At 40.3% G+C, this 15760-nt stretch overlaps 2 protein-coding genes across 2 annotated transcripts in view; both read right to left on the reverse strand. All coding sequences in view use genetic code 11, as the record gives it.

Annotated features, from left to right (window-relative positions):
• Window positions 1-1902: 1902 nt before the first annotated feature.
• On the reverse strand, window positions 1903-4435 carry EGR_06672 (Kelch-like protein; the record flags this gene model as incomplete). The annotated part of the gene is made up of 4 exons (XM_024495921.1): window positions 1903-2008; window positions 2049-2097; window positions 2752-2836; window positions 3074-4435. The coding sequence occupies 4 exons, from the start codon at window positions 4433-4435 to the stop codon at window positions 1903-1905; spliced, it is 1602 nt and encodes a 533-aa protein (XP_024349687.1).
• Window positions 4436-5381: 946 nt separating this feature from the next.
• The window catches only part of EGR_06673 (Nibrin), a gene marked incomplete at both ends in the record, with an annotated part of 13004 nt that continues 2625 nt past the window's right edge, over window positions 5382-15760 (reverse strand). Inside the window, 5 exons of the mRNA XM_024495922.1 lie at window positions 5382-5535; window positions 8217-8413; window positions 11535-11669; window positions 14642-14721; window positions 14753-14800. Coding sequence (XP_024349688.1) covers window positions 5382-5535; window positions 8217-8413; window positions 11535-11669; window positions 14642-14721; window positions 14753-14800 — 614 coding nt within the window. The remainder of the gene's footprint in view (window positions 5536-8216; window positions 8414-11534; window positions 11670-14641; window positions 14722-14752; window positions 14801-15760) is intronic.

Here is a 15760-nt window from a genome sequence, read left to right on the forward strand (position 1 = left end):
TGTACAAGAAGGCATCAGTGAAATGAATCCTTAGGAGCCTGTACAATATGATCATGTTAAGGAATAAAACCCACTAGAATGCGCGTTGCGATTTATGAGACTTGGAAGGTAGAAAATAAAGGGCATGCAGGATGTGTGCAAATCGCGCGCTTTCTATTTGTAGCTGACATGACTAACTTGTCTACACGATGTCGAAACTGACATTTGCTGTCAACAGGAAAGAGGTTATTCATCACGACACCAGTCTAAGCGCAGGCCAACAGTGATGAGCTGGGATATTAAGCACTATCAAATGGAAAGGCGGCTAGAACCACTTTTATTGTGGCTAAATAAAAGACCCGTAACTAGTACGTAGCATTCACTCTATCCTCTTCGCTCGCTTTTAATTATACTCAAGACAGCAATAATAAAAGGATGTTAAGACCGTCCTCAAAATATCGCACTTCAAGGAGCGCCGGTACATTTGAAATTATCATGTGCATTACTTTCTACTTTACTGGACAATATTTAAGGACACTTACCTCAAAAGTATGATTTCATGATTTGCATGATTCCATGCAGGTACACTAAAGCAGACCAGTAATTATGCAAGAGTAAGTAATTATTATGAGTCGAGCACTAAATATAGAATTTTTAAAATACAAGTTTACAATTTTGGGATTTTTTGGCAAATATTCCATGTATTTCGACCTACCTAAAACAAATACGAGTTACTTATTTACCTCATGAGTAGTATAACTTAGGGATATAGCTTCAGGTTCTTTTAAAATGATCGTGCTAAATTGAGCAGCGTAATGCAAAACAGATTAAAATGACTATGAATTTTGCAAGGTTTGATATGGTCTTTGATGTTTTGTTAGCAACATCTATTATTTATGCGCATGGTTTGATACAGTCTCTGCAACTTTTTGTTTAGTATAGGCGTACACAACTTGGTGAAAGCAGATGCTTTTAGGTAAGGTACAAGAAACATGTGCCGTTGAGGCGTCTCTGCATTAAAATAAGTGATATGAAAGAATATGCAGCAACCAGTTTGGATCCCTGGATAAGTTATGGCAGATTATAAGACCCACGAGGGACGCCAAAGGCAGAATAACGATTGCATTTGATGACTTGTTTGTGTTGCCTCGCTATATTCATCAAGGCGAAATGGGAAAATACTTGCTTGTTCGGGTACCAAGGCGACCGTAAACCGCAAGGAGTGTAGAGAGATAATATGGTTCCGTGACAAAACCGCTTATCCCATCAAGGTGACTCACTGGCGGCGCCACCCGTTACCGAGAGTCCTGCAAGCCACCTGCCTGATTCGTATATTAATGCTTGGTTATGAAGGTTTCAAATGCTGCATTAAATCTTATACCTTTCCGTGAACTATTTGCGACTTCTTCAAACTCACCGGAGAGAATTGGATTTTCGGTAAAAACAAAAGACATTGTTTTTAGCATTGCAGTAACCCACAGATAAATATTGTATATTAAAGGGGTTCTTAAATTTTCATAGCAAGACTTCGCAATCTGTTACTACGTAGTGGGCGATATGTAACTAAGGTTGGCTACCCTGGGGAAGGGTGACCAAGTTTGCATTAAACTCCAATAGATACACTAATATTGACGGATAATGGATTCTTTGCAGCCTAGGCTATCCAGTTTTTGCGGTTTAGTGATGGCCTTACTTAGCCCTTAATATGTAGCTCCCACTAATGTCACCGGGACAACTCAAACTTCTTTATGGCAAGTAACCGCAAAGCACTTCAGCTTTATTAGACACGCCTCGGGTAAGATTTGGGTATAAAATTCCCCACCTTCAGCGGTACAGTTATTGGGATACCGCGACTGTTTTGCAGTTTTAAGCACTGGCTATTCATAAGTTAAAAACTGTATAAAGCTTGAAGTATTACCAGTTTCATGGTAAAGCAATGAAAAATGAATTTCGAATCCAGAGCAATAGGTCTGCAATGCAGGGTGAAGGACAGAGAACAGCCAATTTGATTTCCACTTTCATTTGGTAACTGAGATTATGTTAGAAATGGTAATTTATTCAGTTTTTACATTTTAGACAATTGATTGGAGCTAAAATAATCCACTTTTTGAGAAAGGACTAAATAAGATGCTCGAATAGAGAATTTTTCTATACCCCATTAAAGATACTGCCAAGTTTATGGAGATGATACAATTAGTTTAAGTGGACTGTTTTCATCACTTTAAAAATCAGCCGCCTCCCACTCGAATGCCCAGCTATCTCGAATATTCACACAATAGACAACAACACTTTACGGTGTATTTCATCACTTTTATAAGGGACTGATCACCTACACATCACTCGCATGGACACTAGCATACTCACACAAGGATCGCGGTTTGGAAGTCATGCTGCACTCCAACCGCAAGGCTCACAACAGAAGTCGGGACTTTATATAAAAGCAAAACAGAAATTCCTTCTGGCTTGACAACAAAGTAAGTCACTTTCATCGACAGAGGTGGCAATGCATGCACCATGGACACGAAGTCAGTAGTGCAATGAAGTTTGATGCTCCATGAAACGAAGAAAGAAACGGAGTCTTTTAATCCCTGCACCAGATTTTACATCTTCCGGAAAATAATGAATTAGGCATTCAAATTAAATCAGTCATTGTACCCAATAAAGTTGACTAAATTAAACATCTGATAGAAGAATCAAAAGGTCGGCGTACAAAGTGGCGAAGTATGATTAAGAAAGTCGCAGGATTCCTTGTATTTGTCCTGCTGCATTTACATTTGCTGCTGTACTTTGAAGATTTCAAATCATAAGAATGAGCAGACGATGCATTCACATTCAGAGGCATAGACTTTTCAATGTTCTACTTAGGGGAAGAATAAGGCAGCCATTCAGAATTTGCCTCTTGTCATAGAAAGTCCTTTATTACATCAAGACCTTTTATTCCGCAGCAGCAGTTGGCACTGGCTGGTAAATGAAGCTCCTTCACTTGCTCCCAGGAACTGTGCATCCCGGGGACCCACTTTTCGACAAGAGCGATTGTGGAGTTTGTTTCGTCGCTCCATCCGCCCATCACGTATATGCTATCATCCATGGATACAATACAGAAATTACTCCGCTGGCGAATCATCGAGGGCATTGTTTGCCACTGATTAGTCTCCGGATCATATCGTTCAACTGTTCTCAACCGTTGCAGGCCATCATTTCCACCAATAGCATAGAGACAATTGTTGAAACCAGTCACACTGACACCACTTCGAATATTCTGCATCGGAGCCAAAAGAGTCCATTGGTCCACTTTTGGATCATAACACTCAACAGAATCGTAAAAGTGATGTCCATCAAATCCGCCACAAACGTAGATCTTCCCGTTTAAAGAGTCAGCTCCAGCGTCGCTCCGCACTTGTCTCATCTGTGATACAAACGTCCAGTTATTCTGCTCTGGGTCATAGCGCTCTACAGTGTTCAAACGATGCCGGCCATTGTGTCCACCCAACGCATATATAGCGTTGTCTAGAAGACAAGCGCATATATAATTACGCTTTTCGTGCATTGGAGAAAGGTGCTTCCACGTCCCTGTGGCCAATTCAAGCACCTTGAGCATCTGAGTGGGTCCACTAGCAATATATCCACCAATTACGTAAATCTTATTCTTGTATAGTACGCAGCCCGAATAAGCATGACCTTCGTCGAGAGCTATTCCATCGTTGTTGATTCGACGCCAAGTATTACTCCGTGAATTGTACACCTGAATCGCACGGGATGGACCAAAGTTCGGATCATCTTGATTCCCCTCCCACCCACCTACTACAAAAATCGCTGCATGAGGAAGGCGAGGACGCTTCAAGTAAGCTTGCATTTCCGCATCATCTCCTGACTGGTGAGCTGTCGAATTGGAACCGGCGCCGTTGGATTCGATGATGGACTGGGCGATGGTTAGAACTTTGCGGCAGCAATCCAAGTATTCAGACATAAGATTACTAGCCTTAAGTTGGTTAAACTCATCTAAATTCAAACGACCCAGTCGCAAACAACCAAGAAGTTCATTAATGTGGCAACAGCGTTTTGAAGGATCAGCTGTTACCCACCTTTCTAGTTGCCTAAATAAATCTAGTTCGTTAGAGGTGTTCAATGCGTCATCACGCAGTAGAGGCTCCAGCCTTTCGAATGGTTGCAAAATGAAATCGTCACATGCACAAGTATCAAGGAAGTGATTAAGCAAAAAATTTCGACAGTGATTTGCCACGATAGGTGCGATTTCAGAGATCGGTTCTAAAGCGGTCCAGTAGGTCCAAACGTTGTGCGTTGATAATTTTTGTTTCATGGCATCAATAAAATACTCAACCAAATCCGGCACTTCGAAATGGGATCCTGCTTTCAAAACGGAGACTAGTTTTTGGCTGTCCAAGGTATTTGTCAAATCTTTCCTAGCTTCGTCAGAGCAGTGAGTAAAAGACAGCATAATCTCGAAACCGCTTAAATCGTCATAACTGACGTGGAGGGGTTCTATTTGAAGATCGCAGAGACTTCGAGCACGAGCCCGTCGGGAATGCTTTTGCTTCTCATCCTCCTCCTCTCGAACTCGTGACTTTTCAAGCTCACCCCTTCGAAGCTCAATTAATTGGCGTTTGAAGTAGTCACTGGCTTTGGCCAGTTTAAATCCACTTACACGGTGCTCATGGCTACCGTTTATAATTACGATTCGATCAAGCACATACTCGGGTAGGGTGTACACAAAATTGCAACCGTTGCTCATCTCCCAGTGGAGGGCTGGTGTTTCTTATACCACGCGCCAGGATAGCGCACGTGGTCACGAGGTGATCAAAGTGACATGGCCACAAATCGATGGGGCGGAGGGAACGCCTACTGCGACTACTCCCCACCTCCGAAGAGAGCTGGGAAGCTGCTATCAGGGGAAATTGTTTAACTGCGGACACCCTTCAAGTGATTTGCAACATTTCCTTTAAGGCAATTTGGCGATACCAAAAACTTGCTGCTGCTGAAGGGTTACACGAGTTATTCCATTTGGACTTAATAGCTAGCACGCGGTTTCTTTGCCGACATTCCACCTGAGTGGAAATACTGGATGCGTGATGTCAATCCATCTCAGCTGAGAATTCACACACAGCTGCATCAGCCTATCCAGGCCTGATGGTTATCCATTTATTCAAAATTTACAATTTATCGGACGACAAAATAATATGTAGGTTTTTTGAAAAATCCATACCCTTTCCGCTCTACAATTTACCGAAGCAAGACATTTATTTACTTCACTGCGATAAGTGCTTGCTAAGTAGGCGCACTCACTCAAGTCCACCTCTCAAAGCCTGCCTCAAGATCGACTTAGTGGGTTCAATGGAACGGAATAGTGTGGTTCCACCTAGACACCGCTTACGCCTACATACGCTTCAATAGGTGGGAAACGGTGCAGAGTGCCAAGATCCACTTTCCGAAACACCAATTGAGAGATTGCGACTCGTCACAGCGCTTAAAATTGGCCAGACGACAGCGCACGAGCCAGCAAAGTCAGCTGCCAAGTCAACTCTACTCTCACGTAGGTTTCTGAGATAGTTTGGAATAAATCGCCTGAGTCGTCTAACAACCCCACATTTACCACTGTACCAGAACTGCATCGACTTTGGTCGTTTAAATGATCACACCAACTTTTCTGTCGCTTGCGATTCGGCCGACACATAAGGATGACCAACGAGAAATCCGCCTCACGTTTGGAAACATCTTCAGACTGCCATCACGGTGCATCCAAAGAGTTCACGTAGGCAGGAAGTGATAACGATTTAACGCGTTTGGTGCCACCGAATCCATGGTCTTTTAAGTCGGTTTTTCGAAATAGATATCAGTAAAAATAAGCGGCACTTAATTCCACCGATAACCAGTCAAGGTAGCGAGGATGCTTGCCGGAAAGAAGACGCCCACCAACAGGGAGGATCCGATCAACAAATGATCCGTATGTAAAATCAGGAAATGCAAGTAAGACTATTGGTTGTTTTTTTTATTCGAAGCACCTAGAAATTTCGCAACAGTGTATTAGCAACTAACCCAGCTTGGCACCACTTCAAAATGCGGAACTCGCACCCAGGGGAAGGTGGAATCAATTAAAACGGCGAGGAAATGGAATAGAAAACAGATCACCGGCGACGAATCCGGGGAAGAGCGGTGATTTCGCTAAAAAAGAAAAGCAAGGCTTATAAAATTATCGTGAGCAAATTCACATATCCTCCAGGTTTAGCAACAGCCAAACAAGTAAGATGACAAAGCAGACAAATATTTATCCACTAAAATTATTCATTTAAGTAAATTTTACGGACTGATTTTCCTATTTACTTACTTGTTTATTAACTCTCTATTGAACTCATACACATCTAGCCGAGCAAGGCGAGGGAGAGTGCTAAATCGTGCACCTAGCGATGGCGCAAAAGCGGGGATTATCACCCCGTGCCAGCCGCATAATTTTGGTCCAAATGAGGTACAATTAAAACAAAATGACATAAAAAATGCTAATGCATGTCACCTTCCAATGTTGGGACAGGAAACGTTTATTTGTGTACAATGGAGTCAACTGCGCTGTTTCTTGCGATTAATCGGTCTCGTGCACGTTTATTTGGTGAAGTAGGAAAGTCTGTGCAAAAATGTGATTTTGATGACACTGCAGGTTACGCAGATTTCGGCTTTAACAAGAACTGAACAAAGTCTCGACTAGGGACATCAACACACTCGGTGGTGCCAGTTAGTCGCACATATGGACCTTTATTTTGATATGGTACTCCAGCGTTGCAACGATGGGATAAACCAAGATGAAGGCCTCCAGAATGTCTCGTTCGAAATAAATTTTAAAAATTGCAAAAGTATCATGATGTTCAGAACATGATTTATGGTGAAAAATGAAGCATATTGCAAGCATCTACCTGATTTGGTATGCTAAAATTGCAAGCTTTACTCAGATCCCAAGTGGATAATTAGAAGGTTGTAGTTCCGATGTTTAAAAATTTGAGCCGGTACAGAGTACGCATTTTGATTTGCAGAAGTAGATGAGCGCAACAAAAGCGATTTTAAGGAAAGATTTGACCAAAAAAACAGTAAATCAATGTAGAAAGTATGCGAGTTTGCTCCATGCGCATGCCTGCCCCGGACTAGACTGTACGACATATAAAGCTTGTACTTTTATCACAAACGAGCGCAGTCGCAGCTCGCCCTGGGAGGCAGATTGAATAGCATGTGCTCCCCTGTTGGTCTAAAATGAAAATCTTACTCAACTGCAGCCAGAGGCGCAAACAACAACAACAACAACAATTCAAAGACTTGATGGGTGGAAGTTTACATAGTCTAGATTGCAAAGACTTATTTAAAAAAAATTGGGATCCACTCCAAGTGGAAACAACACGTCAGAGCAAATAATCGCAGAGTTTCCACATTTCAACATTTTATACTGTTAACTAAATAAAACGAAATAAAGTCACAAGTCCTCATAAAGTGTTAATAAAGGCAAAAGGGGAAAATGCAAAGAAATATAAGCGCATCTGTGACGAAATGTCTTAAAATACGGGAGCCCTGTTGCAGTAATTCATTCCATTTGAGTAAATTACCATGATCAATGGATTTGTTTTTACACATTATTCACGAGACTACTCCTATAAGTACCTCACGCACCGAAGCTACTCCCGATGTCTTTTTATGCATTACATTTGTGATATTGTCAACAATTTTTCACGATAGTTCAGTAGAATTAAAATCCAAAGAAAACAACTTAGCTGTTTCAGCTATAAAAAAGAACATGCTATCTCGTGTGGTGAAATGAGGTGGTGCAAATGACAATTAAGCTTCCTGCAACAGAGGGTGCGATTCTAGACTGAAGGGACCCAAAACCTTACAGACGTAAGTGCGCATGCATCACGGTGGTTGATGTTTCAGCAAAATGAACACCACAAAGACAGCGGCGCGAGTAATAGCTCCTTGTCGCCTCGACACATAAATCACGGGAGATCATTAGAGCCTGCTCCACGTGCACACGCCTTATGCACATCGCCTCCTATTGCCTTGTGAGACGTTTTTGTGGAGAGGAAAAAGCAGTCTCCTTATGTAGGAAGTGGAAAGAGCTGCTCCTCTGCATGGGGAAAGGAAATGCAGAGAAAGACATCATGATGGAAAATGTGAGAGTAAGTTGGCTAGAAGGAAAGTCCGCACAACTAAAACTGCGCATAAATAGAAAGTCCCGTCTTCTAACTCACTCAAAGAGCTTGTCAATGAGAGCGGTATCCTCGTTTAGCGGTTGAGAGGGACTATCTTCAGCACGACACTTGAGAGGTCCAGCGATCATTTTTGAATCCGACCTAAATGGCACCAGAGTTACTCCAATTGGCGATTTTGACCCAGTGTTGTTCCTCCTCTTTCCACCCAATACTCCCTCGTAACAAGTGGGCCAAACCTAGAGATAAAAATTAGATTATAGGATAAGGAAATAAAGGGACAGAAATGCCCATGCCCTTCAAACTTATGCCGGAAAAAATTGTCATAGTGTAAAATAAACATGAATTCATAGAGAAGTCACACACCAAATTTTTAATCATATAATATTTAAATTACTACTCAAAGTTGAAGAATCAAGTTTGGAAGTGAACTCCTTAGTCAGCAAGGAATTAGCGGTCAAAGCGCTAAACGACAAAAAAACTTGCTAAATTGGATGCAAGACTTTTTTTCTGGAAATACCTCATGCTTCGATCGCCAAAAATGGTTTTCCGTCAACGCGAACCCTCAAAGAGCTATTTGGATTAATGTGACTTCTGAGGATTAACATAAGGGTCTTAACGGATAATCTAAAAGATTTTCCTCAAAACAACACAATTTAGAGCCAAACTACTTAAATAGAACTACTTTTAGAACCAATTTCCTTATAAATTCGCCTACACCTCATTAGGATTCGCTGGAAAGTAGCAGGTATTCTGTGTACCGTTTTGGGTTGATAACTGACGAAAATATCAAAGGAAAATAGCTCCCAAATGAAACCAAAATCGGTAGTTACATGGCACACTGGCTGAGTTTACAATTAAAATAGCCGTTAGACTGGAATATATAACTGGACTATCGGTACTTGCACCAAAACTGGGCCCAGAGGTGTAATTCACTTATTCAGACTTCTTTATTCCTCCCTTGGGCCTAGTCGCAGACAGAGAAACAAACAGAATTCCCGTTATTAGCAGGCTAAGGGAAATTAGAGCGACATTCAACGATGGCACAAACAGAATGCCTTCTTAAAAATAAGCTCGTTTTTAAGAGCACTAGCAAAATAGTAGGGTATTGGAGGAGGAAGTCCTATCACATTTGCAAGAAGCTGATACAAAAGCCGAAACTGGAATTACAAGGCAGTACAGGCGGTATCCCACGCGTTTTAACTCAAGCTGGAAGGCACGTCACACTTCTAAGATGCATATAAGAGCCATTGGACAGATAAATATAAAAATTATTAACCTTATAAATAAAATGCACTAACGCGGATTTCATTGCATAAATTCTTACTAGTTAAAAGTATCTGCGATTGAAACCAATCAAGAAATCTCCCACATAAATGCATTCGTCAGGAACAAGTTTATTGAACATATCTAACAGGCTTGCCGCGACTTTCCTTTCCAAGCTTGGCATCGCTATGCAGTAGTTAATGATAAATAGTTACAACAAATTGTATAGCAAACGGATTGGTGGGTTTTGGGGCGATAAAGTACACGCGTCAGTTTGCAAATTACTTATACCACCCATTTGGCATGTTATATACAAATCCCACAAAATTCATGCCAATTGGTGTTATAATAGAACCGTAAGGCGCCCGGTTGGGAGGGTAATTGATTGCCCTCTCAGACCCCGGTGGCGAAAGTGTGATTCACTTTCAAGTAGATGGGAAAAGAAATCTTCAAAGCTAACTTACAATAACAGCCCAAAATCAGATCTCAAATAAGTTAAACAGTAGTCATTATCATCAATAAATGAAGGCAGAAATGTGAATTCGGGCCAAAATGGCCCCCAAGTAGAGTCGTTTTTTTTAACAGATCACCAAGCAATCATTTGAGGCACAATTAATTTCGAAGACCACAATAAGTGACACGACGCGCCTCTGAGGAAAAAGACTGCAGAGATAATGATGGTAACTGAAAGTTCTCAAAAATCGACGAGAAATAAATGATGGAAATTCTTAATCAGTTTGTGAAAATTAATACGGAGAAAGGATGACAAGGACTCTTTGTCACTTCAACTTCATTTGGAAGCATCTTTCTTAAAATAGCGTATCTTAATATTAACGCACAGCCAAGTGGTTAGGATTTTGCATCAATCTTCGTAGGTAAGCAACTGTCCGATATAGGCGCTTCTAAGCGTGACCAACCGCTCTAGGACATAGTCTTTTCCCTGTTTTTAATTAGTTCTGCATTTTAAAGAGGGTAAAAAATGGAAAATAGTTGATGCCCCACCATGAGAAACTTCCAGAACAATCTTGCTTTATTAAGCGTCTTCGCTTTCATGCTTCCTTCTCCCTTATGGCCTTGTTCTTTGCTTTTGTTCCATCATGCTTCGCTACTCCCCTGTAAGATTTTTATGGATCAATTGTCGAAATGAATTCACAAGTGCTCTCCTCAACCTTGCAGAGATTGCGTCTTCACCAGGAAGCATCCACTACACACGACGATTCAATAGTTGCGATTCTATTCTCGCAAACACGGTCGAATGCCAGGTGTTTTCCAACCCATCCCTTCGATTCGTTAAAGTAATTTTATCATCCCCAGTAGTAGCAAGATCTATTATAAAGTAAACGTAATGTTTAAATGAGACATAAAATCCATTAGCGTGAGTCCGAAAATATCTGGCTGATAGGGACTTAGCCCGCCTATAAACCTCCTCCAAATAAAAGGCACCGACAAAAGATCTTAAATTAACGTAATGGTCACTGCCGTCAATCCCAACTTAGTAGAAATTCATAAAAAACTAGTATATCTCTTTAATGGGTACAAAAACTTCAGTCCACATCTATAAATTTTATGAATATAAGCCGTCTAGCGCAATCTTTACAACTCAAAAATTTGGAAGTTACCACGGTGACAAACAAATGAAGATGAAATAAAGGCACGATAGGAGTGGGCTTGATGGTGGACGCCAACCTTACAACTAACGAGGGCAGATTTATAGGTGTTTGATTACTTTTTAAAAGTCAGTAATACGTCAAGAATCATACATATTGCTTCAGGCTACTTTTAAAGGAAACGGGGCACAAACCTCAGTAAATTCACTACCAAATGCCTAGAGAAGACAAAAATTTATTAAGTTAAATTCTCACATTTAAATATTTCAATAATTTCCATCTACTAAAATGTTATCTTTTCTAAACTAATTCCATCGATTGTGTGATTACGGTGAACAAACAAACCAACAAAATCAACCTTTGGCCGTAACAAATTGCTGTTGATTTCGAAGGAAACTAACGCAATCACTGCCTTTCAGAATCTTACCTAGAACCTTGAAGACGACCATCGACATATTTACAAACTTAGACAATAAAACCAAATTACCTTGGTGAACCGCTTGAAATCGACAGGTGGAGGTTCAGTCCTGGGTCTTGCCAATTTTCTTGGCAAAACAGCATCATTTACCAACACACAAACCTTGGTCTTCACATTGACATCGTCATCATCGGCGGAACTGAGCTAAAATGCAGAGTAAAATTTGTCCTCCTATGAAAGCGAGAGAGGACAGTTCGGCGAATGTATCGCCAGACAAATAGGGCATAGAAATATCAAAGCTGGCTAGCCGGTACATCCCCTAAGACCTTTAGGATTCTTTAGCGCAAAGCATACAACGCAGTCCCTGCAAACTGAAATAACACGGAAAGCAATTTCATGTCAGCAAGATCATATGCCTTACTAATGCTCATAAGATTACAAATCAACATTCAATGTATTAAGGGTCTGTTAAGTGGGAAATCCAACCAACTCATAAAATTATGCACGCCGACCAAAACGGTAGTCATAAAGGAAGCACAAAGGTCTTTTAACAAAATAGCCACCCTCATTAAGTATGAAACGAAATTCTGTAGTTCGTTTAAATACAAAATAGATAATAACAATTTTAGTGATGGTTTTTAGATTTGATTATAAAAAGGAAATTTTTCGGAATTAGTTATGCCCAGAACAAATTTTTTAATGGAGAATAAACTTCAGTGTGTAAGTACCATAGCTATCTTTATTAGTGTGACTCAACAACCAAGAAATATGTGGGATGAAGTGGGCATGCGCGGAAATGGCGCCACACTATTCCACTAATACGCATACAGTGGTAATTAAGCGCTACACACAATAAAGCGGGTCTGGAAAACACAGGCACATCACATCATCTTCCCAAACAAACGCGATCTTCCTCACCTTTAGCTTTAATTACGATGCGAGTTCATCCAAAAAACACGAGAATTTAAAAAACCGAACCTGACCCCGGTAAAGTGAGTAAATTTTGAAATAAGGTAAGAAAAGTTGCTAACAACTCCTATCATGTAAGGGGAAAATGATGGAGTGATGTTTGTGGCCATGGAGGCAATGACAACTTGAACTACACAATTTTGACATACGAAATTACAAAGGGATCGCCTACTGCTTACTCGGCAGTCCAAGGAATAAAAAGAACTTGGTTTCAAATTTCTTGCTAGGTCATTCAAACTGCACTTGGGATAGCAGGATCAATGTATAACAAGGATGGGCAAGTTGCCCAGCTTCCTCGAAATTAGACTGATAAGGCAGAAGAGAATTTAACTGACCTACAAAGCAGATGAAGGCCGTCTTAAACGCTACCTCGGAGTATCTTATTATCACATGTAGAAGTCGCTTAAACGGCTTCAGTTAAACAAGATGGAAACCTGGCGAAGAACCTATGCAAGAAAACCCTTTTCTATCTAGATTTAAATGTAATTTTATGGACGACCTGTAGTTTTTACACAAGCAGCCGATCGTATGTAAACAAAACAGTGGAATGAATAAGCACAACTCGAATCCACGAACAATGAAGACTAATGATTTTATAGAAAAAGAAAAATAATACTCCACTGAATCGAAACTGAATCAAGTTACAACAAGAGAACGAACCTGTTGATGCTGCCTAATCAACGTACATCTAATAGATTAAATAAAACCATCAATCCATATTATCTTATGTTAGCAACGAAAAGAAAAACATTTGTATCGTTCTCGCTCCCACTTGCTATCTGGAAGGCAGTAGTGAATACTGGTTATCCAAACTTTAGTGGTCAGCCGATTTCACAGTATCAAAGAGTACTCGACAGACCTTTTTGTTTTTTTCTTTAGATAAAAAGCCATCGGTAGGGGACGATCGGGAAGGACTGCGAATATCCGGAGCTAGATTCTCCCTTTCTTGTGTTGTGGAGTCCAGTAAAGTGTCGGGGTTCTTAGGAGTCGGTGCAAGCACTGGATCTGGTGATGAATTGGGTGAGAGATCAGTAAGGAATATCATCAAACGTCTCGATAATGTGGAAATACCTCTCAATGACTAGTTAAGCGGGAGTATTGACAAGTGGATAGCGGCAACCCTGAAGCATTCACCAAATTATAAATCTGGTAACAAGCAAGTATTCAATTGATAAATCACGACAAAGCCGTAAGAACATGTGATTAGCTCTCAGTATCACTATTCTAATAGGTCTAAATCCTGAGTACAGTGATTCGATAATCAGCAAACGGCCTTTACTGAAATAAAACTTTAGGAGGCAATTATTTTGACAAGGACTTCCATCGTGAATCCGACTTCCAAGGTCAAAACGTATTCCTACTGCTTATGAGGAAATAGTACATTGCCAGCGACAAACGATCTACTTACGAACTGAGAGAAACTTGTTGGCTTTCGTCAACTCAATGCACAGGATCAGAGAAAAACACAAGCACAATTTCAGAAAACAATTTGTTTCATAATACAAATCAAAAAGAAGCCAAGTCAGGGGAAAATTGATTCAGTAGAGTACATGTAAGAGCTTATGGCCTCGGCCATTTAAAATCTTAAGTACACTAAGGCCGAAAAAACTTCCTAACTTTAATATCAATTCCAAATTCGGTTAGTCAAACGAATTAGCGAAGCATTGATTTCATGGAAGTCTAAAATTACCCTCCCATTCGACTTCACTTCAAAATTAGTATGTTAGAATTTAAGGAAAAGTACGATAATCCGAACTTGTCATTACAAAGGTTCAACATTAAAATGAAGCTAGTAGCAACAAACTACTGGCACAAGAACATGAATGTACAGGTGTGTATGCATTGAGAGCCTTATCGCTAAATGCAAAGGAAAATAAAAAATTAGAACAATTACAGGAGGCGCCAATTTACAAAAAAAAATTCGTAAACGCGAAATATAAGCTTGCTATTCAAGCACTTGGTGAACCCAAAACCGACAAATTGGCAATGAGCACACAAACTGGGAGAAAAGTGAAGTCCTCGGAATATGTAGGTACTTAAGCCAAACGATTTACATACATCTAAAGCCTTTGGTTGGATTGCAGTTTGTATTCTAATTTACTGAGACAATGCATTTATTTGCAGGAATTTCTTAAACACCGAAAAACATAATGCCGAAAATTCGACAAACAAGTTATGTCGAAATTTAAACATTCACCGAAACGTACCACACGATTTTTGAGTTGCATCATTTTCATCGTTTGAATTTCGACCTGATGCTTGATAAGAGGACAGCATCCTTTTTTTCCTCAAAGCTGAAGAAAGAGATGGCATCGAACCGAAGGCTTCCAGCACTGGATCATCTTTGCCCAACTCATCTTCAGTAGCTACGAGAATGTTTTCATAAAATGGAAAACTATGAAGCATACAAAATGAGTGAAAAGCAGAATACTTCGAAGCTTCCACGGTGGGATGAAAGGCCTCCGTGTTGCCAATGCAGCATCTGGACTATTAGAAATAAAAACGCTGTAATAACAGCCTCGACTAAAACATCTTTTGAATTGAAAATGAAAAAGGCGGTTTAGAAGAAAGGGCTGCAGCCTCAATTTGCACCAACTGAATAAGTTTACAAATCGGAAAGTGAGCTCTTACTCTAATTTCATATCAAGTAGTACACACGTCTTTTAGACGTCAAAATGCCGTAAATAAGGGACCTGTGAATGAGTGTTGAAATGAGGAGGATTTTTTTAACGAATTGATACTATAAAGTGTGAGGTAATATAATAAACTGTGAGGTAACACTAAGTTTGATGGTTCTGCGTAGTGATAATACAAAAAATAGTGTCAATTAAAAAGCAGAAAACCTCCTAAAATGTAATTTGCGGGTTAAACTAATTACCACTGTCATCTATCAACTTCTTCCAACGAGACATAGAACAGTAGCAACGCCTTGTCACCAGAAGGAAAAAAAATCAGCCCTTGCCAATTCCGCTTCCATCTCCCCCTTACTTCCCAACTGTCTACGCCATTTCACATGTGGTCGGGATATTTATGCTGCCAGGGGAAGGTGATTAACATTCGGAGGAGTATCAGGAGAGTACGGAGGATGAGGGCAGGTAAACAAACTCATTATTTGGCCAAAATAAGATCAAGTTCTGCGAATGCGCTTACTTTCGTACTGATTTAATACGCTCAAATTCCCGGTGACTATATCTATGTCAGCGAAATTGAAATAAAAGTTTATAATGCGGCGTCTGGCCCTGAGGGGTAAATTTCAATCACAAGCCACCCAGACAAAAATATAAAACCTCCACGAGAACACAGGTATTTGAAACATCGTCTGACCA

Source organism: Echinococcus granulosus, assembly GCF_000524195.1.
Source record: "Echinococcus granulosus chromosome Unknown EG_S00061, whole genome shotgun sequence".
NCBI lineage: Eukaryota > Metazoa > Platyhelminthes > Cestoda > Cyclophyllidea > Taeniidae > Echinococcus > Echinococcus granulosus.